The sequence below is a fragment of the Bubalus bubalis genome, chromosome 4, assembly GCF_019923935.1.
Source record: "Bubalus bubalis isolate 160015118507 breed Murrah chromosome 4, NDDB_SH_1, whole genome shotgun sequence".
NCBI classification, from domain to species: Eukaryota; Metazoa; Chordata; class Mammalia; order Artiodactyla; family Bovidae; genus Bubalus; species Bubalus bubalis.
This window is the reverse complement of record NC_059160.1, coordinates 152,897,818-152,921,926: the sequence shown is the minus strand read 5'-3', so window position 1 is coordinate 152,921,926 and position 24,109 is coordinate 152,897,818. Positions and strand designations below refer to the sequence as shown.

General features: G+C 46.0%; 2 protein-coding genes across 8 annotated transcripts in view; one reads left to right on the top strand and one right to left on the bottom strand.

The window, feature by feature from the left end:
- Positions 1–3,393: 3,393 nt before the first annotated feature.
- RPS24 (ribosomal protein S24) lies at positions 3,394–8,756 on the bottom strand. Of its 5 annotated transcripts, XM_006056930.4 has the most exons (8): positions 8,661–8,756; positions 7,162–7,227; positions 6,861–7,070; positions 6,070–6,180; positions 5,941–5,943; positions 5,428–5,445; positions 3,833–3,854; positions 3,394–3,478 (listed from the first exon to the last, which is right to left on the bottom strand). In XM_006056930.4, the coding sequence occupies exons 1-6, from the start codon at positions 8,661–8,663 to the stop codon at positions 5,440–5,442; spliced, it is 399 nt and encodes a 132-aa protein (XP_006056992.1). In that variant the 5' UTR covers positions 8,664–8,756; the 3' UTR covers positions 3,394–3,478; positions 3,833–3,854; positions 5,428–5,439. The 5 variants fall into 5 exon arrangements, with proteins under 5 accessions (XP_006056992.1, XP_006056994.1, XP_006056995.1 ...); XM_006056932.4 differs by lacking the exon at positions 5,428–5,445; XM_006056933.4 differs by lacking the exon at positions 5,941–5,943.
- Positions 8,757–10,150: 1,394 nt separating this feature from the next.
- POLR3A (RNA polymerase III subunit A) overlaps positions 10,151–24,109 on the top strand; it is a 47,111-nt gene continuing 33,152 nt past the window's right edge. Inside the window, exons 1-7 of one of the 3 annotated variants that reach the window (XM_025284812.3) lie at positions 10,151–10,353; positions 16,142–16,277; positions 16,545–16,682; positions 17,203–17,374; positions 17,509–17,663; positions 23,537–23,776; positions 23,891–24,053. In XM_025284812.3, coding sequence (XP_025140597.1) covers positions 10,310–10,353; positions 16,142–16,277; positions 16,545–16,682; positions 17,203–17,374; positions 17,509–17,663; positions 23,537–23,776; positions 23,891–24,053 — 1,048 coding nt within the window. In that variant the 5' untranslated portion in view covers positions 10,151–10,309. Of the gene's footprint in view, positions 10,354–15,489; positions 15,622–16,141; positions 16,278–16,544; positions 16,683–17,202; positions 17,375–17,508; positions 17,664–23,536; positions 23,777–23,890; positions 24,054–24,109 lie in introns of those variants that run through there. The other 2 variants (XM_006056935.4, XM_044942348.2) reach the window with 2 other exon arrangements.

Genomic DNA, 24,109 nt, shown 5'->3' with positions numbered 1-24,109 from the left:
GAATCCCATGGACAGAGGAGCCTGGTGGGCTAGTCCATGGGCTTGCAGAGTCACACACAACGGAGTGACTGAGCAGAGCATGGCACGCACACACACAAATGCAATAGAAAGTCTCCAGTCAACTGCATTCTAATCCCACCCCATCACTGAGCTCAAAGTCGCTTACCTGCTCTAAACCCTCTAACATGGGTCTAGTGAGACCTGCCTCTTCGAGCTATTGTACAGATTAAAGAACTGTTCATACAGTACCTAACTCAGCTCCAAAAGTATGGTTTGTCAAAATGCTTGCTATCTTTCAGCAGAGCCCCAAATAATCAACCTGCCATTTGATATTTTCTTTGGAAGAGAGAGTGCAGCAATTAAGAAGCTGATTACCTGGGCACAAATGAGAATTGATACTTTTGAATTGTGGTGTTGACTGAAGACTCTTGAGAGCCCCTTGGACTGCAAGATCAAACCAGTCAATCCTAAACGAAATCAATCCTGAATATTCATTGGAAGGACTGATGCTGAAGCTCCAATACTTTGACCACCTGATGCAAAGAGCTGATTCATTGGAAGACCTTGATGCTGGGAAATACTGAAGGCAGGAGAAAGGGATAACAGAGGACAAGATGGTTGGATGGCATCACGGACTCAATGGACTTGAGTTTGAGCAAGCTCCGGGAGATAGTGAAGGACAGGGAAGGCCATGGGGTCGCAAAGAGTCGGACAGATTAAGCAACTGAACTCCCACCTGGGCACCTGCGGCTACAAGTGGAAAGAAAGGGTGCAGTCCTAAGCTCCTCACCAGACTCCTTCTAGCTCTCTTCATGGCACCACAAGCCTCACAAGTGCCAAGCGAAGGGAAGGGATGTGCCCTCCCTGGCTGTTGATCAGTAAAGTCAACTGTTTTCATGGAGGCTCTTTCAAAGCCTGTTGACAGCAGAACTTGATCTGGTTACTATCAGAGCCGACAAAGAGCTCAATCTCTTAAGAACCCTCGAACTGCACACCACAATTGGGCACAACTGAAAGCGAGTCCTCACTTTCTGGCACACTTTGTTCAGCACTTGTCTCCAAACTGTTCTCATAGATGCTTTTATCATTTGCGACTCAAAATGGCCTTGTCGGGTCAGCAGAGCACACAATGCGTGTGCACTCAGTCGTGTCCAACTCTCTGCAGCCTCATGGACTTTACCCCACCAGGCTCCTCTGTCCACGGATTTCCCAGGCAAGAATACTGGAGTGGGTTGCCATTTGCTCCTCCAAGGGATCTTCCTGACCCAGAGATCAAACCAGCGTCTCCTGCCTTGCAGGTGGATTCATTAGCACTGGTGCCACCTGGGAAGCTAATGGACTCTTGGAGGGCCCCGATATAGAGAAGCTAACCCAATCAGGGGACTAGGCAATGTGCCCACCCAGCTGGACTAGATGGAAGGCTAAGCAGCATGCAGATGGGCCATGAGAACAGAGGGCAGGTGGACCAGGGTCCAGGCCAGCTGCAGGAGCAGAGGCCACAGGGACAGCAGAACATCTACCCTGAGGCACACAGCCCACCCTCTACTTTTGCCAGCTGTCACCATGCCAGAAGGTTGGGCCTGCTGTGGACTCCCTAACTCAAGAGGTTAGAAATCTGGATCTTTTATATACAACCCCCTTCAGAGAGACTACTGGATGAATGACTGCATCCTGCCTTTCCTGAGCATATCCCAATGGAAAAGCCTACCCATCTTGGGACTTGCATGCCAACCCTCACCTGGTCAGGTTCCCTGCAGTGTCTATCTTCACATCGGCCTCTAGTACCCTACTCTGAAAACCATCTCCTACCCTTCGGTTCTTGCTCCATTGCTTCTTTGAGCCTTGTTCCTTAACTTGGTGATCACGGGAACTTGGGGCTACCCCGTCAACCGTGCCCACCACTGCTTCCAGCTTTACCTTCTGCCCTGTCCTGAGCCTCCCAGGATCTTCTGCTTCTTGCCTACATGCTGCTCACCAATCGGTCTCTGTTCCCACACCCCAAGTCAGTAGTGGGAAAAACTGCATCTTCACCAGGCTTAGATGACTTCTTCTGGCCCCCACGCACTGCTCACTGAAAACTGCCATTCACCTCCAATCCCCCAGGGATTCCACGCCACCCATTAGCCATTTTGGTTCAAGTGTAGCATGCAGGCCCAAATCCCCCACTTCTCTACTCTTCCTACAAGTAGACCATTAGGTCTTGTTTCCTGGTCCTATTAAGGGAACACAAAGCAGATTTCCTAGTAAGGGAACCCACAGGGCCATGAGTTCCACAAACCCAAATATCTAGCCTCAGCATAACTACAAACGGACCTACACCCACGCTGCCCTCTGTATCCTTGGCCAGCAGGTTCAGGCCCCTCACTTACCTGGTCACATCCCTGCCCTCCCGGCATATAGCTCCTTCAAGTCAAGGCTTCCCAGCATGTTCTCTTCAAAATATCTTTCCTTCCTACAACCCTCAGATGCTTTCTGCTGGAAATTCTTACTTCTCCTGGCTCCCCCATCAAACCAACCAACCAAACAGTCCTCTATTGCTTCCTGAAGTTTCTCTGGAGCTTTCCATCCACTGACATAGTTCTTAATGGCATTTATAAGCTTGATTCCTACATGTACAAATCAATCACACCAACTGCGGGGAAGAATGAATGATACAGAAAACCCAAACTATTAACATCCCTTCTGCCCCCACTGAACAGTCAAGCCCTCCCAACTCATGCAACCTCAAGCCCGCCAGCCCCACACAACTGACCAGTAAGCCAGTTCAGCCTCTTAACCTGATGCCTGAGAAAGCCAATCTGGGAATCAGCATCTGGCAAAGAAAAAGCAGCACCAGATAATCCTCCATACCTCATAAATCCCATGCACAATCAGACTTACTGAACAACTACACACTACACAAATATTCACCACTTTAGAGCCTCTTCCCAATTCCCCACCCACAACAGAACACCCATTTATCACATAAGCACAAACCTGTGATAGACTAATGATTTTGTCAGATCCTATTTACTCCAGGCTAAATAATGAGAATGCAACCTAGTAACTTCATTTTTACCACAGGCAGCACATTTTTTCCTTAACAACTAAGTAGGGTTTTAATAAGACCAAAAAGCAATTCAGGTTTCAAGTGTCTCTTTCAGAGACTGACCAACTACAATACCAAGTATTAACATGGCACACTGGACTGGCCCTACATGCCCCATGCCACAGATACTCTACACACTGACATCTTTGTGCTGGTAAAGGAAAGAACAAACACCACCCCAATATAGCAAGTTTTCACTGAATGCTTAATGCAACATGTGATCTTGGGCTGTTTAATTCTGTTAAATAGCAAACCAATTTACAACACTCCCAGGAAACTTCAAATATACTCCAAACAGCCAGACATGTAAAAGGTCTTAGTTTATTCTCTCTTTCATGAAAAATCTGCAAAATCACCACAGATACAGTCACTGCAGAATCTTTACTCCTTCTGTGAATCAAAGAAAAAAGAAATTAGTTAGCAACCACCTTTAAAAGTCTTTAAAAATTAACAGTACAAAGTCTTCAACAAACTGCAAAATTAATGACACTCATGCAGAACGAACATTAGTAACCTAGTCCGTATTAAGTCTGTGTAATCTTAACACAATGCAAGCATCAAGAAATAAAAAGAACATTCCAGTTAGGGATGAGACAAAAAACAAGTTTTGAAAACAAAACCATGACACTGCTAGTTTATAAAAGGCACAACTCTTGAGAGCAACTGTAAATATGCTTCTAAATCATTTCCCATGCTTTAACACTGTCAACCAAAAATCTAAATCTAAACAAAAAGCTTGAATACCTGTTGTCCAATCTCCAGCTCACTGAATAGTGGCAGGGAAGGGAGAAAGGAGGGAAGAGGGAAAAGAAACATTTCGTTAATAGTCCCTTTGCAAACTCCTAAATCATCTGCATGCAATCAGGTACCTTAATGATGATTGTTTTATTCTTTGCAATCGTATATAGAGCACTCCCTAGATGCACTAACTGATTTTATTCTCCCCAATTTTGAGAACACCCTGCCCGATTTCTATGGTTCTTAGGCACCAATGCCCACTTTAGGAGCCTCAGCCCCTCTGCTCTGCTCAGCAACAACATGCTGGGCATATTAGCACCATCAACAGACTTGAGAATCATCCCAGACTAAAGTCTAATTTAACCAAAGGGAGAGCTCTAAAGGATCAAGCAAGTCTTTAAGACCTGTCTCAGGTTCAGTAATTTAAAAGCCACTATTCACAATCAATAAAAGTAGCAAATTAGTATTTTACGAGACAGAATTTAGCTGATGTAAAAATAGTTCGGTCGCTGCTCAAACACAAGACTATTCTTTTAACGTAAAACTCTACAGCACCCAAAAGATGCAATTCCAACATGTGGACAAAAATTAAGTTAAAAAGAACAATTACGGTGCCTGACTTTCTGCACATTGTCACCGCTGAGCACTAACACATGGCTGAATGAAGGAAACAAACGTAAAACGTTCTTCAGATCATCCAGATCAGTATACAAATACTGACTGCTTTCAGCTTCTGGAATGTCTGTCAACAGGTTTAGGAAGCCTCACAAACAGGGAGCAGTTCTAAGCAGCAAGCAGCTCCTCTGGCAGTCCTTCCACGACAGCTCCTCGGCACCAGGAAGTGGTCAGAGCCTGAGGGCGCACACCAGGTGCCTGCCTGCTCTGCAGGGAGTCACGATGAGGAGACACAGGGCTGTGACCACCACTGCTTCAAACCCTGCTAGCCCCAATCCACTCCCAGCCCACTTTTCATGCGACATGTTCAGGCTGCTCACTGTACAAATATATTTAAATATCTGTGGGAAAAGCTTATCAAAGGTTTTGATGTGACTACTCCATTATCTTGGAAATTTTTTCATTAAAAAAAAAAAGGGGGCATCAGGTAGAAACCTGGAGATCAAATAATAAGCAATGGGACAGTAGAGAGATGGTGAAAGGCAGCTTTGGGTGGGTGTTCTGAGACAGAGGCTTTGCCAGATTTTCTGGGCCAGTTTATCGAGCTGCCAGTCAATCAACCAGTCTCCAAGAGACATTGCTCATGATTGGATCAGAGAACCCTTCCCAAGCCCTTGTTAATGAAGTAAAGCCATTCATTTCCTGGGTATGTGGTGCTCTGGAACACAGCAAGTGCCAATTAAAAGGGGCCACCTTCCTCCACTGGGACACTTCACAACTTAACATGCATTTCTGAGTTTCCAAAAGAAAACATGATTTAAAGTTTCTCTCCTTTGCTCACAATATACTATTTTAAACCACAGCAGTAGTGTTATATAATAAACTCTGCTACAAAACTCTCCTCTGAAAGCCAACATGCAAAGCATCAAAGCAAACTCAGTGAAGGTGATGCATCCATCCCCACACCGTGCTCATAATCTCAGTACCTGCTAGACACTTCATTTCTGATGAACAACAATTCCAAGAAAGTAGAGGGAAAAGGCAAAAAAAAAAAGTTCACAGAACACTTAATTATTTGTTAATTTGACAACCCAACACCTTAATTCCATTCAACTACTTACAATTAGCTAGCCAAGCTGATAAAAAGCTGAGAATTAAAATCACTCAAGTCCTGACTAACTGGAGAGGAAAGCAACAGAAAACTGTGCTGCCTCTCCAGCGTGCCAGGAAAACACGGGCCACATTGATTCAGCTGCTTCCTCAATCAGTTGCCAATTTTAAGGACATCAGTCTTGGGAACCTAGATCCGCTCCCTCTTTACAAACCTTTGCAATTAGCAGTAAAATGAAAACCTTCCTGGTAAGACTTGCAAGGCACCCACCAGGATCACTGAACCGATGTGGCCCTGTGCTGTGCTAATCTGTGAGCTAAGGGGTGGGCAAAGCTACTCTACTGAGGTGTTAAGATACTACGTTACGTGGCTTCTCAAAACAGGTTACCTTCTGTAATCCAGAAGAAGTGGGAAAAGAAGAAACATTAAGAAAGGTTATTAAGAAAACAAAACCCCTCCTTTCTATAAACTAAAAACCTGAAACTGACATTTCTGTATTTTCCTCGATAAACTATACCTTTTTGCCAGCACCAACGTTGGCCTTTGCAGTCCCCCTGACTTTCTTCATTCTGTTCTTGCGTTCCTTCCGCTGTTTTCGTGAGGTCTTTTTCTTCTCATATAGGCCATGCTGAAGGAGAAAGGTGTGTATATGAACATACGACTTGCAAACATCAACTCATCCAACTCCAGGAATAAGCACATCAAATCTCGACAGTCGAGTATCTTAGTAGAATGTATAGCTGGCTTGGCCCTCCACATCCACTTTCTTTTGCCACCATGTATTCAACCAACCTTGGATCAGCGTACTATAGACTTTACGACTGAAAAAAACATCTGCATATAAGTGGACGTTCAAACCAGTGTTCTTCAAGCATCAACTGTAGTTCACTATGTACCTGATACTCAGGAAATCACCCGAAACTTTTCATGGCTCCTTGCTCAATGAACCTAAGCTATGAAGCTAAGTCCAAATTCTAAGACATTTGGGAATAAGGATTTCACTTCAGGTAGGGCCAATCTATGCTTTCTAAACCCATCCCTCTACTGCCAGCCAGTTCCTACCTCCAGGAGCACGTCAGCTGCTCTTCCAGATCCAGCTCAAAAGGCACCTCCTCAAATCCTGCAGACACCATCTGAACCCCACTCTCTATCTGTGCGTTTTATCAAAGAACCTCTTCTGTCAACCACTGAAGAGTTATTTAGTGTCATCCCTCCAGACTGCTTGCTCTTGCTCATTCTGCTGCACCCACAATACAATGCCATTAATAATACGTCTTCAGCAGCGCCTGAACAAATGAGGGCACCTACTCTCGCAAGCCTGTGTTTGGGCTCATTCTTCTTCGCGTAATCCAAGGAATCGTAAATCATGCCAAAGCCAGTTGTCTTGCCACCACCAAAATGCGTTCTGAACCCAAATACAAAGATGACATCTGGTGTGGTCTTGTACATTTTGGCCAGTTTTTCCCGAATTTCTGTTTTAGGTACTGTTGCCTTTCCAGGGTGAAGAACATCGATGACCTACGAAGAAATTATCAAGTTTAGAGTATACTGTAATGAAATACATCTTCTAAACTGAGTAACAACCAAACTTGGACGTACCCCTCCTTACCATTTGTTTCCGCTGAAGCAGTCGGTTGGTCATGAACTTCCTAGTCCGGATAGTTACTGTGTCGTTCTGAAAACAAACGCTCGTTTTAATAATAGTTTTAATAACTAGTCAGTCTTTTCCTGACCCTACTGTGATTTTTCCAAGACCTAGAACTGCAAGGTCCACATCAATAGCCACTATCTGTCAACAGTTAATTCAAAACAAAGAAGTCATATGCATTAGTACCAGGAAACCTTGAATAAAAGGGAAAAAAAAAAAATACCAATTCCCACCTCCTCCTAACACACTTACTAGCAAATTGCCTAACTCACAGGTCACCCCAACACAAAAACAGTACCAAGAATATGTGCGCAACAGCCACGCACTGAATCTGTAAAGGTTTACTTCGTTTTGTTACAGAAATCACTCTCCACGTTTCTCGAACCTCAGATGTCTTGGCCCAGCTACTACTCTGTTGTGCGGACTGTCCCGTGTATTTCAGAATGTTTAGCAGCACACCCACTTCCTAGTTGTGACCAAGAGTGTCGCCAGACTCTGCCAATTGTACCCTTAAAGACAAAAACCACCCCAAGTTCCACTTCTCTGGGGTGAAGCTGTGATTCTACGAATGTTATTGTCAGACCACCCTGCTTGTAGCAACCCGCAGAGATCTGACAAGCATCGCACTATCTTCATGTAAACTACCCTTCTTGAATGACCGACTCTACATCCCACAAAAATCGTATTCCCTTCTGAATGGCCCCACTGCTTTTACACAGTAACTACCCAAGAATGTGGGCATTCAGCATGTTCACACTACGAACAAAAACTTAACCGGTAAGAAGAGCTCTCAGAGTAAATTCATAGCTATTTCAACTACAGTTTAAAAAAATCACACCAAACTGAATCCACTTCAACAAAGTTCAATTCTTTAAAGTCGGGATCAAGGAAAAAACAGGTCGAAGGTGGAGCGGGGTTAAAAACTGGTGAACCTTAAAATGAGTGAACTAGCAATGGCACGGCAAGCCTTAAAGGGGCTCCACACCCGGAGGCCTGTTTCCCCCATGAAACAAGAGAAGCCATTCGGCTGACAATAACGGTAGCTTACACATGCCAGTTTCACTCGTCGCAACTCGCCCTGGCGCTGCTGGCACCCTCTTCACCTCCTGGGCTGCCTTCACTGGCAAACCGCCTACCCCAAGTTGGGAGTGCAAATGTGATGGGTCTCTCTTCATCCCACCCCACCCATTAGACTCCACGAGGACGACAAAGACAGTAGGTACTCCCGCAATCCCCCACTCCCGGGACTCTTGAAAGCCCGGCATGTCTAAGTAGACAACCACACAGCCCGGACTCCTCGCCGGCGGCTCCCAGGCCCTCGGCAACAGGTCTCCCCGGTCAGACTCGGCCAGGGAAGGGTAACCGGGCTTTGCGGGGGGTGTAACGCCAATGTCAGAACCAGGGGACGGAGGATGGCTCGGATATGCGGCGGATGGATGCACGGATCCGGAGAGACTCACCATGATGGCGGCTGATCTTCAAGCAGCCAGGGAGGAAAAGAGGGCTAAACTTCGCCGGCCAATCATATCAACGCTCACGGAAGGTCCCCGGACGGCGCCGACGTGGGGGCGTGGCCGGACCGTGAGGCCGCCGTCGCCAATGCCTGTTTGAAAGTGCTTAAGATCTGATCTCTGTGGTCTTTCGCCACACCCACCCCGAACGGGAACTAGCCAATCCCGAGGGTGCACAGTTTAGACGGAGCAGGTTTATGCTAGCACATGTTCCAGTTCGATTCATTATTTTGGGCTGTCTGGACTTAAAATTAAGTTAAACCAGATTAAAGTTAAATCCCCTCCACCCGCATTAGCGGTTGGTAAAGCTGGAAGGCATCCTTGGCGGTCCCCTCGACCAGCCTCCTCATTTTACCGCTGGGGAAACTGCAGAACTGACTCAAAACCTTTTGTTATTTCAAGTACGCAGACCTGACCGTTGCTATTATTTTTGTGAGATTAGAGAATCTGATTGTCTAAATTTTTTCCCAAAACTTTGTCTTTTCATGAAAATCTTAATCCCTACAAAAGTGAGCTTTTTGGGGGGGGGGGTAAATTTATTTATTTTAATTGGAGGCTAATTACTTTACAAGACTGTAGTGGGTTTTGCCATACATTCACATGAATCAGCTATGGGTATACATGTGCCCCCCATCCTAAACCCACCCCCCCCCCCACCTTCCACCTTCATCCCCATCCCAATCCTCAGGGTTAAAGTGAAAAGTGAAGTCGCTCAGTCGTGTCCGACTATATCCAACCCCATAGACAGGCTCCTCTGTCCATGGGATTTTCCAGGCAAAACTACTGGAGTGGGCTTTTAATCAGTTCAGTTCAGTCCCTCGTGTCCGACTCTTGTGACCCCATGAACCAAAGCACGCCAGGTCTCCCTGTCCATCACCAACTCCCAAAGTTTACCCAAACTCAGGTCCATTAAGTCCGTGAGGCCATCCAATCATCTCATCCTCTGTCGTCCCCTTCTCCTGCCCTCAATCTTTGCCAGCATCAGGTTCTTTTCCAATGAGTCAGCTCTTCGCATCAGGTGGCCAAAGTATTGGCTTCAACATCAGTCCTTCCAATGAACACCCAGGACTGATCTCCTTTAGGATGGACTGGTTGGATCTCCTTGCAGTCCAAGGGACTCGCAAGAGTCTTCTCCAACACCACAGTTCAAAAGCATCAATTCTTCGATGCTCAGCTTTCTTTATAGCTTTTAATAAGTATTTGCTATTTGAAATTTGTCCGTTGATTACAGGGAGATAGACGTGTAGCAATAAAATAAAGAGTGCAGGTTCAGAGAGAGACAGACCAATAAAGCAGAAACAGGTTGGAAATGGAACTTGGAAAATACAGCTTGGGCTTCGCGGCGGTTTCAACGAGGTGCCGCCAGATGGCGGTATGGAGAGAAGGAGAGAAGCTGCGGGCTTGAAGCCTCTCTTGACAGACTCGCGCTAGCGAGTAGCGGAAGTGGGGGCGGGCACGTGGGGCGTGCTACGGTGGCCGAAAAAATGCCGCAGATGTGTTAGCAACCAGTCAAGAGGCAGCCACGGGTGGAACGGAGAACATCGTATTTCTAATCCAGCTCCAGGAGTTTATAGGAGGGAGCCCCGGCAGCCGTCACCATGGTGAAGGAGCAGTTCCGGGAGACAGATGTGGCCAAGAAAATGTAAGATGGAGCCAAAATCCCCAAAGGGCAGAGAAATTAGGGGTAAAGGAATCCAAGGTCAGGCGTCTTGGGTCTCGAAGCGTCATAGCTGAGGGTCAGTTGGAAGGAAAGGACCAAGAATCAGTGGGAGGTGTAGGCACAGCTCAGGATTATCAGGTTAGATTAATGAATATTGATTGGGCAGGGGGTATTTCAGCATCTGGGGAACCGCAGGCCAGGGGTATTCCTTTGGGTTTCGGCAGAGAATGGGAGATGTGGTGGGAACCTTGGCGATAAAGTACACCCTGGGTCGAAACTAGAGTTTTTCTAAGGTCAGATGATGACTTCTTTCTGCGAATCTGGTCACTACAACTTGGGAAGCAGCCTGGGGCGGGGACTCATTTTGCTGCAGAATACATGACACGGAGGTAATATTTGTTGACGAAAAGAATGGAGTTACCAGCTAGAAAGCTGTGTCACAGGCGCATGGATAGCAGTCCCCAAAATGAGGTGAAATTTAATAGGTCACAGCCTCGCCTTAGAACTTCCAATAAAGAAATAAATCAATCGTTCTTGCAGGAGACACTTAGTTGAGGAAGGTACTGTTTGCTGGGCCCTCTGATAGGCATTAGAGATGTGACATGCTAAGCTAAGCTAAGTCGCTTCAGTCGTGTCCGACTCTGTGTGACCCCATAGACGGCAGCCCACCAGGCTCCCCCGTCCTTGGGATTCTCCAGGCAAGAACACTGGAGTGGGTTGCCATTTCCTTCTCCAATGCAGGAAAGTGAAAAAGTGAAAGTGAAGTCGCTCAGTCGTGTGCGACTCTTCGCGACCCCATGGACTGCAGCCTACCAGGCTCCTCCATCCATGGGAGTTTCCAGGCAAGAGTACTGGAGTGGGGTGCCATTGCCTTCTCCGGATGTGACATGAGGAAGACCTTACTGCTTAGTCTAGTTGGAGAAGGTAGGCCAGCCAGCGGTTGAGCTGGACAAGTGCAAGGACAAGGGTTGGCACCAATGGGAAAGGGGTTCAGACGGAAGAAAGCAAGCCAAACAGCCTTCTTCCAGGAGCATAGAGGAGGGAGACATCACCGTGATGAGAAGAAAGCTGATTTTGCAGCTTTGTTCCAGAGTCATCTTGCAGGCAGTGTGGGCTTTTTTGTCAATTGAAGTATAGTTGATTTACAGTGTTGTGTTAGTCAGTTATATGCATGTATGCTCAGTTTACTTCACTCCTGTCTGACTCTTTGCGAACTGCCTGGATGGTAACCCACCAGGCTCCTCTGTCCATGGGATTCTGTAGGCAGGAATACTGGAGTGGGTTGTGTGCCCTCCTCCAGGGGATCTTCTGGACCCAGGGATCAAACCCACGTCTCCAGCAGTTCCTGCAATGCAGGCAGATACTCTTTTATAGAACCTATAAGGGAAAAGAATCTAAAAAAGAAAATGTATATGTAATCTAAGAAAGAATGTATATGTATAAAATAACATAATATGCCTATAATAGATATAAGAAACAATACGTATAATATCTGTTAAAGAATCTAAAAATATATCTTTTATTATATATATACTATATGTTATTTTGGATAAGGCAGTGGCACCCCACTCCAGTACTCTTGCCTGGAAAATCCCGTGGACGGAGGAGCCTGGTAGGCTGCAGTCCATGGGGTCGCTAAGAGTCGCACACGACTGAGCGACTTCACTTTCACTTTTCTCTTTCCTGCACTGGAGAAGGAAATGGCAACCCACTCCAGTATTCTTGCCTGGAGAATCACAGGGATGACGGAGCCTGGTGGGCTGCTGTCTATGGGGTCACACAGAGTCGGACACGACTGAAGTGACTTAGCATAGCATATGTTATTTTATACACATGTTCTTTCTTAGATTATATTCATATTATTTGTATAATATTCATATTATTTTTTAGATTCTTTTATAGGTTATACAAAATATTAAGTATACATTTCTGTGCCATACAGTAGCTTCTTGTTGAGTATCTATTTTAAATATAGTAAGGGTATATTTTCATGTCAAACTCCTAATTTATCTCCGCCACCCCCACCTGCCCCTTTGGTAACTATAAGTTTGTTTGCTGTGTGTGTGGGTCTGCTTCTCTTTTGTAAATAAGTTCATTTGTATCTTTCTCTCCCCCACATATAAGCAATATCATATGACATTTGTCTTTCTCTGTCTAGCTTACTTTACTTAGTATGATAATCTCTAGAGCGATCCATGTTACTGAAAATGGCATTGTTTCTTTTTTATGGTGTGTGTGGGGTTTGTGGGTGTATACACGCACAGCGCATCTTATCCATGCATCTGTTGATGGACTTTTAGGTTGCTTCCATGTCTTCAGTTCAATTCAGTCACTCAGTCGTGTCCAACTCTTTGTGACCCCATGAATCGCAGCACGCCAGGCCTCCCTGTCCATTACCAACTCCCGGAGTTCACTCAAACTCACGTCCATCGAGTCGGCGATGCCATCCAGCCATCTCATCCTCTGTCGTCCCCTTCTCCTCCTGCCCCCAATCCCTCCCGGCATCAGGGTCTTTTCCAATGAGTCAGCTCTTCACATGAGGTGGCCAAAGTACTGGAGTTTCAGCTTTAGCATCATTCCTTCCAAAGAAATCCCAGGGCTGATCTCCTTCAGAATGGACTGGTTGGATCTCCTTGCAGTCCAAGGGACTCTCAAGAGTCTTCTCCAACACCACAGTTCAAAAGCATCAATTCTTTGGCACTCAGCTTTCTTCACAGTCCAACTCCCATATCCATACATGACTACTGGAAAAACCATAGCCTTGACTAGATGGACCTTTGTTGGCAAAGTAATGTCTCTGCTTTTGAATATGCTGTCTAGGTTGGTCATAACTTTCCTTCCAAGGAGTAAGCGTCTTTTAATTTCATGGGTGCAGTCACCATCTGCAGTGATTTTGGAGCCGAAAACAATGAAGTCTGACACTCTTTCCACCATTTCCCCATCTATTTCCCATGAAGTGATGGGACCAGATGCCATGATCTTCGTTTTCTGAATGTTGAGCTTTAAGCCAACTTTTTCACTCTCCTCTTTCACTTTCATCAAGAGGCTTTTGAGTTCCTCTTCACTTTCTGCCGTAAGGGTGGTGTCATCTGCATATCTGAGGTTATTGATATTTCTCCTGGCAATCTTGATTCCAGCTTGTGCTTCTTCCAGCCCAGTGTTTCTTATGATGTACTCTGCATAGAAGTTAAATAAGCAGGGTGACAATATACAGCCTTGACATAATCCTTTTCCTATTTGGAACCAGTCTGTTGTTCCATGTCCAGTTCTAACTGTTGCTTCCTGACCTGCATACAAATTTCTCAAGAGGCAGGTCAGGTGGTCTGGTATTCCCATCTCTTTCAGAATTTTCCATAGTTTATTGTGATCCACACAGTCAAAGGCTTTGGCATAGTCAATAAAGCAGAAATAGATGTTTTCCTGAAACTCTCTTGCTTTTTCGATGATCTAGCAGATGTTGGCAATTTGATCTCTGGTTCCTCTGCCTTTTCTAAAACCAGCTTGAACATCAGGAAGTTCATGGTTCACGTATTGCTAAAGCCTGGCTTGGAGAATTTTGAGCATTACTTTACTAGCATGTGAGATGAGTGCAATTGTGTGGTAGTTTGAGCATTCTTTGGCATTGCCTTTCTTTGGGATTGGAATGAAAACGGACCTTTTCCAGTCCTGTGGCCACTACTGAGTTTTCCAAATTTGCTGGCATATTGAGTGCAGCACTTTCACAGCATCATCTTTCAGGATTTGAAAGAGCTCAACAGGAATTCCATCACCTCCACTAGCTTTGTTCATAGTGATGCTTTCTAAGGCCTACTTGACTTCACATTCCAGGATGCCTGGCTCTAGGTGAGTGATCACACCATCATGATTATCTTGGTTGTGAAGATCTTTTTTGTACAGTTCTTCTGTGTATTCTTGCCACCTCTTCTTAATATCTACTGCTTCTGTTAGGTCCATACAATTTCTGTCCTTTATCGAGCCCATCTTTGCATGAAATGTTCCCTTGGTATCTCTAATTTTCTTGAAGAGATCTCTAGTCTTTCCCATTCTGTTGTTTTCCTCTATTTCTTTGCATTGATCGCTGAGGAAGGCTTTATCTCTTCTTGCTATTCTTTGGAACTCTGCATTCAGTTGCTTATATCTTTCCTTTTCTCCTGGCTATTGTCAATAGAGCTGCAGTGAACACTGAGGTGTAGCTTTTCATATTGTAGTTTTCTCCAGATATATGCCCAGGAGTGGGCTTGCTGGATCATACAGTAACTCTTTTTAGTTTTTAAAGGAACCTCCGTACTTTTCTCTATACTGGTTGTACCAATTTACATTCCCACCAACAGTGAATGAGGGTTCCTTTTTCTCCACACACTCCCCAGCATTTATTATTTGTAGAATTTTTGATGATGGCCATTCTCTCGGTTGAGAGGTGTGAAATTGACAGTTTTGGTAGGGATGGGTAAGGGAGAAATGAGACTGATGCACAGAATTTCTTGCTTGGGTGACTGTTTGGAGGTTGCCATTCACTGGAATGGGAAACATGCCTCTTTGCTGGATAAATTATCCCTGGTGGTCCCTCCAAACCCATCCCAACCTCCAACTATATTCAGATGTAGATACAATCTGTTTTCCTCTGACCACCTGAAGTGACTCTATTAAAATGCAAATTAGATCCCTGACACTTGAGTTTGAAGTCTTCAAGCAGCTTTCCCTTGGACTAACATTTAAATCACCTGTCACAGTTCCCAAGCCCTCCTAAAGCCGGTCTTTGCATACCTCACTGATTTTTTTCTTGTTCCGTTAGCATTCTGTGCTCTACAGTACTGGTTTCATTTGGTGCCTTGAAAATGCCAGGCCTGAGCTGGCTCTAGAACCCTTGCCCTAGTTAAGCTGTACTTCTATGCATGACTTCTTGATCATCTTAAGACTGGCTCCCTCTGATTTAGAATTCAGCTGAAATGTCAATTTTCCAGACTTTCTGACCACATAACATAGTCTTGTCAAATTCTCCCCTAGGCTTCAGTTTTTTCAGTCTTTGCATCTATTCACTTTTGTGAATCTGTTTCTTAATTCTCTCTCTTGCCCTCCCTGAAACTGAGCTCCATGTTGGAAGGGAGTTTGTCTTGTCTAACCTGTACCCTCAGCCACTCAGGATGGTGCCTGGCACATCGTAAACCCCCAGTTTGTTGGGAAAATGAACAAAGGAACAGATTTGGGAGAGAAAGTGCCAAGTTTAGGTACTTGTGTAACTGTCCAAAGGAGGTATGTGTATGAGTCGGAATAGTTGGCCTACAGATAGAGATTAGACAGGCAGCACTCGGGAACAAGGTGTAGAAGGCAAGGAGGAATGGGGTTGTAACCCCAGGTAAGGAGAAAAGCCAACATCTGAGAGAGGGCAGTAAAAGAGGCCACAAAAGAAACTTACGATGTAACAGCCAGAGAGGGGAAAAAAACTCAAAGCATGGATGGTGTTACCAAAGCCAGGGAAAGAAATTATTGCAAGATAAGGGATGAAGAGGTTACTGTCAGTGCTGCAGAGAGACGTTAAAATGAGAAATTTTTCCTGGATTTAGCAGCAAGGAGGTAGGTACAACTGGTGAGCACCATCCTTAGATAATGAAGGTGAGAACAAGTCAGCAGGATGAAGGAACATTTAGTAATGAGAGAGCAGGGCCTGTCAGGCATGGGAAGGATAAGGCTGCTTATGGGTGGGTCACAGGCATAAATGCTCTTCCTGGGAGTGGTTTTGGTGTAACTGTTCCCCTGTCTCTTTCCATTCCAGAAGCCACATCTGTTTTGGAATGAAGTCAGCCGAGGAGATGCGCCAGCAGGCGCACATCCAGGTTGTGAGTAAGAACCTGTACAGCCAGGACAACAACCACTCCCCACTGCTCTACGGGGTGCTTGACCACAGGATGGTAAGACCTGCTGCCCTTCGTGGTTCCATGTGTTTTGACTGGCTGGGGAAACTGGTGACTTACCAACTAGGAAGAAGCCTCTTCCTTCCACCTCCCCCCTTCCCCAGCGTATCTCAGGGACTCCAGCCTTCCTTGGTCCAGTGAACATGAATACCCTGCGCCTTCCCAGGTGATTCTGACTCTGGGTCCCCTGGACACCTGTGAGGGCTTGTCCCAGTTTCCTCTCCACTGGTCTCCACTGATTATTGATCATACTTTTATTCACAGGGTACAAGTGAGAAGGACCGTCCTTGTGAAACCTGTGGGAAGAACTTGGCTGACTGTCTGGGCCACTATGGGTACATTGACTTGGAACTGCCGTGCTTCCACGTGGGGTACTTCCGAGCAGTTATAGGCATCTTACAGGTAGGCGCGTATGTGTCCATCTCCATACAGTAACTCCATCTCCCTGAAAGTTACTGATCCAGGGACATGAGAGTGAGCTTGGTGGGGGATACATGTAGGGAACATTTTTATACTAAACATGTTATATTTGTTTTGTTTGAGGGGTTTGTTTTTTGTTTTGTTTTGGTTTTTCTGGCATAATATTTCATCCTGCAATAAGTTAAATTGCTTAAAGATTCTTTTTCTTTGATTTTCCTTGAGTAGGTTGTAGACATATATTGTAAAAAAATAATAAAGCAATACAAGCACAAGATAATTCAAGCACAAGAAAGGGAATAAAGCTAACAAAAACCCCACCTGCCGGCTGTGGGTACAGCCAGCATTCTGGTGAACATGGGCTGCCTCTAAGCATGTCTTCCTGTAGATCTGTGCATATAATTAAGTGCCCTGGACAAGGGGTGGATGTAGCTTTTTTTAAAAAAAAAAGAAAATACTTTTTCATCCTCTCATCCTTTTATCTGTTTGGTTTAATTTTCAAAAGATGATCTGTAAAACCTGCTGCCACATCATGCTGTCCCAGGAGGAGAAGAAGCAGTTTCTGGATTATCTAAAGAGGCCCGGCCTGACCTACCTCCAGAAGCGAGGGCTAAAGAAGAAAATCTCTGACAAGTGCCGGAAGAAGAACACGTGCCATCACTGCGGCGCCTTCAACGGTGAGCCAGACGCGCGTCTTGTCTGGCGTCGCGACGGCAGTTTCCGCAACTGCCTTTCCTAGATCGCGACCTCAGACCAGCCTAACCAAGAACCTGAGTTTTCCAACCGTGGTAGAATGGATTAACTCTTACAGGTACTGTCAAGAAATGCGGGTTACTGAAGATAATCCATGAGAAATACAAGACCAACAAGAAAGTGGTGGATCCCATCGTATCAAGTTTCCTTCAGTCCTTTGAAACCGCCATAGAGCATAACAAGGAAGTGGAACCTCTGCTGGGAAAGGCCCAGGTGAGCCTGCCCCTGCCTCCCTCTCTGTCTGCATCACACGTTGTCTCCTCACCCTCTGGGTACACCCTTCCTCCAGAACAGGAGGTACTGGGGTTAGATCTCCAGGGATACCTCACGTGACAGGTGTTCGCCTGGCACTCAGTTTACTGTGAGCTGTCCTCGTAACTAACACACGTTTAGTTATATAGGTAACGCAAGTTACATTTTCATTGTGAAAGATTGTAAAAGCATAGCTGTGTATAGCATACACTGAGGGATCCTGTGTCTCACATGGATGCGGCATTAATAGAATTTGTAGGTAATTTCCATTGCTTTACTTGGCACAAACTTAATTAGTAGGATTTTATGATGTGTCTTATTCTACCTTGTTCTGAATTCGATTAGTACTTGAGACACATGGTACCTTCTAGAATTGATAGTATACAAAACTAACAATTAAGTGGCCACTGAGTACCAAACTGTCAGACCTGTGGGGAGCATCAGGAACCACCAGGCAGGGGGTCTGCACCCAGGAATCCCATGGTTTTAAAGGTGTTGTAGGACATTAACCCATGAAAGTATAGCTAATACCATGGGACACAGTGCTGACTGTCACAGGAATGGAAAGGGTAGGAAGGAGTGGGAAATCAGGGGGCGGTGGTTAGGGAGGACTGTGAGGAAAGGTGTGGTTTGTTGTGGTCCTTAAACCTGAGTAGGGTTTAGAGAGTCCAGGACAGTGAGCCTGCCACGTCCAGGAGGCTGTGTTGGGGCTCCTTCTGAAGCCAGGTTCTGTTCAGAAGTCCCAGCATTTTTCTAACAAAGCACCTTGCACTTAGTGACTGCTGTTACCTTCCGGTGTCTGTCCAAGTTCTTTCCGTGGAGCGCCTCATATTTTATCCTAACAGCAACCCTGTGAGGCTGCATCGGCCAAGATAACAGTAAGTGGTGGAGGGAGAATCCTCGCTGAGGCCACTGGGGTGCAGGCCTGTGCTGGAGAAAAGACAGACAGCTGAACTCACTTTGTCGAGGTCCTCCCACTCTGGAGAATGTGGAGCCATTCAGGTTTTAAGCAAGGGAGAGACATAAACAATGACATTTTAGAACAGCCTGACTGCTCAAAAGACACTGTAGCAAAAATGAAAAACCAGGTCACAAGCTGGGAGCAAATGCTCACCTTTCATATGTCTGATAAAGGACTCTCATGTCCAGAATATAAAGTCCTGATCTTTAAAAGCAGAAGCAAGACTTGAATAGGCGCTTCACAAAAGGATATATTCAAACAGCCAATCAGTAGATGGAAAGTTGTTCCACATTATTAGTCATCAGGGAAATACTAATTAAAACACACACCCTCTTAGAAAAATTAAATGTAAAACAACTGAAAACCAAGTGCTGGCAAGGATCTGAAGCAACTGGCACTCCTGTATCGATAGTAACCTTGTAAAATGTTTCCACCACTCTGAAATTCCTTACAAAGTAAGACCTACACTTACCGTATGATCTAGCAGCTTTATTCTTGGGCATGTACCCAAGAAAGACAAGTGCATATGTCCACAAAAATATTTGTGCAAGTATGTTCATTGCAGCTTCATTAATAAAAGCCAGAATTAGAAACAACCCAGATGCCTGTCAACAGGAAAATGTGTAGATTGTCATAGATCCACACAGTAGAATACTGTCCTGGAATGAAAGAATCAAGCTGACACACACAGTCTGGCTGAATCGCAGAATCCTATTGAGAGGAGGCAGCCTTATATGAGAGTCCAAAGCATGTGATTGCATTTAGATCAAGTCCAAGAACAGGCCAGACTGAACTGGGGTGAGGGCTTAGTACCCCTCACCCCAGAAAGGGGTGATGAGGGTGATGAGAAAGGGGTATGAGGATATTTTCTGGAGAGGGGCACATATTCTTTCCCCTGATTTGAATGGTGGTGTTTGTATACCTGTGTAAAAATTTAGCCATCTCTTTAAAATTTGTGCAGTTTACTATTATATATGTAAGTTATGCCTTGATTTAGGGAGTGAGATGTAAAAAGGAAGCAGGCCCTGACCCTGGGCAGTGATAGTGAAGCCAGAGGTCAGAGTGTGCAGTCAGAATGGATAGTAACTGATGACCAGCCACTGTGGCAGCGGGTGTGAGAGGAGGCAGTCAGAGGCGAGCGGGTGTCCATGCGCTGGCGTCTGGAAACTGGTAGTCCCCCTGGACTCCATGATGGGGCACGGCATCAGCCGTGCATCCCAGTGGAGATGTCTTCCAGCTCCTGCAGATGAAGTGAAGGTGCAGACTGAGAATGCTGATCTCGTCCTCCTCCCAGCGTGAGTGTAGAGGAATTCCACCCTCCAGGCTGACAACTGCAGAAAGCGTTCAGTGCGTCTGAGGGCTGCCCAGCTCTCCTGGGTGTGGCCTTAGCTGCGGCCTCCTGTGCGTTCCTTCTGCTGCCCCCAGATCAGCCTCCCTGACGCCTGTCACCACTTTCCCCTGCCAACTCTCCGCCTGGGCCCCTGAGGCCACTGTCCTTATGTGCAGAGGACCAAGTCTTCTCTGCTCCCTGCACCCTCTGCAGTAGAAGTGTTTAGGGCCTAGGAGGCATCTTGTTTGGAAAAGTCTCTTATGTCAGAGGTCCCCAACTTCCAGGCCATGGAGCAATACCTCCTTCAAGATCAGCAGAGGCATTAGATGAGAAGGAAAGCACACAAAAAATGTAGAGTGCTGGAATCATCCCAAAACCAACCCAGGTCCGTGAAAAGTTGTCTTCCGTGAAATCAGTCCCTGGTGCCAAAGGTTGGGGCCCACTGTCCTGAGTGACTGGGCCCAGGAGGTAACCTCCTCCCACTTAGGAGCCACCTGTCTAGTGTGTACATCTTGTCTCTCTGGGCCTCCCACTGCCTCCACCTCTCTGTCCACCCCAGCCCACGTGACCCAGCTGACACCCTCGATGTGATTTAGGGTGGTGATGGTTGAGAGCTTTGGGGCTTGCCAGGTGGCTCAGTGGTAAAGAATCTGCCTGCCAATGCAGGAGACTCATGTTTGATCCCTGGGTCAGGAACATCCCCTGGAGGAGGAAATGGCAACCCATTCCAGTATTCATGGTGGGAAAATCCCAAGGACAGAGCAGCCTGGCAGGCTACAATCATAAGGTTACAAAGAGTCAGACATGACTGAAGTGACTTAGCACGCATGCACACTGCCACTTACTCTATGATCTTAGACACGTGACCCAACCTGGACTTGAGTTTCCACAACTATGAAAGGGATTACAAGAGTGTCTGCTTTAGGGCCATTATGAGGAATAAAAGATGGATTCCAGATCAGATGCTCAGCAAATAGCAAATGCTTCAAGCACGTGACCCAGTTACTATGGTTTTCTTATTACTGATGTTCCTGTATTAACAGAAATAATGATAGAGAGGTAAGGCTTCTTCCGTTTCTTATTTGTGTGTCCCTTCAGCTTAAGAGAGCCTCTGCGCCCCCCACCCCGTCCCGAATCCCCCATCCCTGGGCTTCCATGCAGCTTCCTCTCTCTCTGCAACGCACCCCACTCCAGTCTTCACCTTTCCCTCAACCACGTGTTCATTTGCTGTGCCCCATGCACCTCTTGTGTTCCATCTTATGTTTCTGCTAGTTTCTCCCACTTCAGTTTAGTCCCTCACAGGATCCCTTTCTCTGGGGTCCTGTTTGATGCCAGTCACAGTGCTTGGAGTAGTGGCGGGTCCTCCAAGATTACCAGTTTGTCCTGGGTTTTCTTGTGCCACAGGTGAGAACAAAGCATGAGTTCACCATTTGCCTAATTCCAAGCAGTCCCTCCTCAGAGAGGGCCACTCGGTCACCAAAGTAAACAAAGAATTATTGAGTTACGTTTGCCTTTTATAAAGACAGGCAGCAAAAAGGTGTCTCATTAATCTCAGGATGGCCCGTGTCCTGACATGGTGCTTCCCTGCTGACTCCGACAGTAAAGAGTCTGCCTGCAGCGCGGGAGACCCAGGTTGGATCCCTGGGTCTAGAAGATCCCCTGGAGAAAGGAATGGCAACCTGCTCCAGAATTCTTGCCTGGGAAATCCCATGGACAGAGGAACCTAGTGGGCGACAGTCCATGGGGGTACAAAGAGTCAGATATGACTGAGCGACTTTCACTCACTGACATGAGTGCCTGCCCATTGAATTTTCAGGAATGTGCAGCCCCATGGCGTTACAGGAGGCACAGCATGATTGAAGTGGAAGAGACCTTAGAGCAGTGGTTCTTGACCTGTTGTGGGTCACAGACACCTTCAGGAATTGAACAGAAACTCTGGACTCTACTCCAGAGGGCTGACGTATATCCACTCCTATTTTAGTACAAATCCGGGGATGGGTAGACCTGCAGATAAGGTCTCTCCATAATGACATCATCCCTGCAGACTGTGCCAGTCCTCAGCTGTGTGGGCTCATCACCACCCGAGGCAGCCACGCTCCATGGCTGGAGAGCTTGGGCTGTTAGGGTCTTCTGCCTCATGCACATCTGGGCCCTGCTCTGCTGTCCATCAGTCCCTGACCTCTGTCTCCTGGTATTTAACAGTAAGTCAGCGGCCTCATCCTCATGCCTCTGGGGATGCAGTTGTTCCTATCACTCTTGCTGAGAACTGGTTTCCAGACTCTTGCCAGTCTTCCTGCCCTGCTGGACGGCCTTCAGCTCATAATGTTCTCGTCCAGGACTGACTGGTACTATAGGCGATGCCTCACCTTCGTCCCGTTCTAGAATGTTGTTAGATTTAAGCTTCCTCCTCCCTGATTGTTTCTGATGGCAGTGAGGTGCCCATTGCTGGGAGATGGGAGCCAAGGACATGCGTTGTTCTCTGGACAGGGGCCCGGACTCGAAAGCCTCCAGTGAGATTCCTTCCTTCTGCCCAGCCACACTGCCATCTCCTCCAGGGCAGGACCGTAGAAACTTTTCCTTTGGTAGTGTTCTAGGAGCTGATCATTTTTCTTAGCTTTGTTCCCCGTTTCATTAAGTCATGTGTGGCAAATTGTACTGATAACGTATAATCTCAGTCACAGTCTTTGATCCCAAGAAAATTTAATAACCAGCATTTTTACAGCGTGGCGCCTCTGTTATGTGAAGTTAATACAAAGACAATACAAGTTCATTACAGAAAGGTGAAATGTATAAAAAGAAGCAAAACGATAATCCAACTCAGCTAAAGATGGCCCTGTTCACGCCTTGGTAAACTCTTCCATTTCCTCTTTTCTGTAGATGTACATCTTTGCCCAAATTAGATCACAGTGTAAACATACCTATCTCATTTATCAATATTTTGTGAACACCTTTCATGGCATAAGCCACATTTTTGTGGCTTCATTTTTTTTTTTTTAAACGGCTTCATAGTTTTCTACATACGAATGTACCATGATTTTATCTGGCCAGTAACCTTTCAGGTTGTTAACAGCTTTCACAATTAAGATCTGCTTTAGTGAACATCCTTATAGCTAAATCTTTGTGTTAATTTCTAAAATCATACCCTTTGGAAAAATTAAGTGGGATTATTGGCTTAAATTATTGGAATCAAAGTCATGCACATTTTTAGGGCTCTTGCAGTATAGCAAGTTATCAGAAGCCTTTGTCATCACTTGTACATATTTTCAGTTAAGCGGTTAGAGCAGGGGTCCCCAGCTCCTGGGCCATGGACCAGCACTGGTCAGAGGCCTGTTTGGAACCGGGCGCATGAGCGGTGAGCGGCAGGCAGGTGAAGCTTCATCTGCTGCTCCCCTCACTGGCAATACTGCCTGAACCATCCCCCCCTTAATCAGTTCCTGGTGCCAAGATTGGGTACTGCTGGGTTAGGGGGCATGGGGAAGTAAACCTTTGCCTAAGCTGTGGAAAAAAAGCTAAGTTCTCTCTGCTCTTCTCTCCTTTCCATAGGAAAACTTGAATCCCCTAGTAGTTTTGAATTTATTTAAACGAATCCCAGCTGAAGACATCCCTCTACTTCTGATGAATCCGGAAGCTGGAAAGCCCTCCGATTTGATTCTCACACGACTCTTAGTGCCCCCTTTGTGCATCAGACCCTCTGTCGTGAGCGATTTGAAGTCGGGCACCAATGAAGACGATCTGACGATGAAGTTGACAGAAATCATTTTCCTAAATGACGTCATTAAAAAGGTCAGCACTTCCCATTGGCATTTCCAAACTCCAGGTTTTGGAGTCTATCCCTGCAAACAGAAGTGTCTGATGGAGAAAGTCAAATTGACCAGGCTTGCTTCTGCTCCTTCTTAGCATCGGATATCGGGAGCCAAGACCCAGATGATCATGGAGGACTGGGACTTCCTGCAGCTGCAGTGTGCCCTGTACATTAACAGCGAGCTCTCAGGCATCCCCCTCAATATGGCGCCCAAGAAATGGACCAGAGGCTTTGTCCAGCGCCTGAAGGGAAAGCAGGGTACGTGTCCACCTACCTGTGCAGAAGACAGTCTGCTGCCTTTGGTTCATTTTGGG

Coding starts and splice junctions, on each gene's coding strand:
- RPS24 (XM_006056930.4), bottom strand. Junction 7,071..7,161: donor TGCTTCAGCGGAAACAAATG/GTAAGGAGGGGT, acceptor ATTTCTTCGTAG/GTCATCGATGTTCTTCACCC. Junction 6,181..6,860: donor CCAAACACAGGCTTGCGAGA/GTAGGTGCCCTC, acceptor TTTCTCCTTCAG/CATGGCCTATATGAGAAGAA.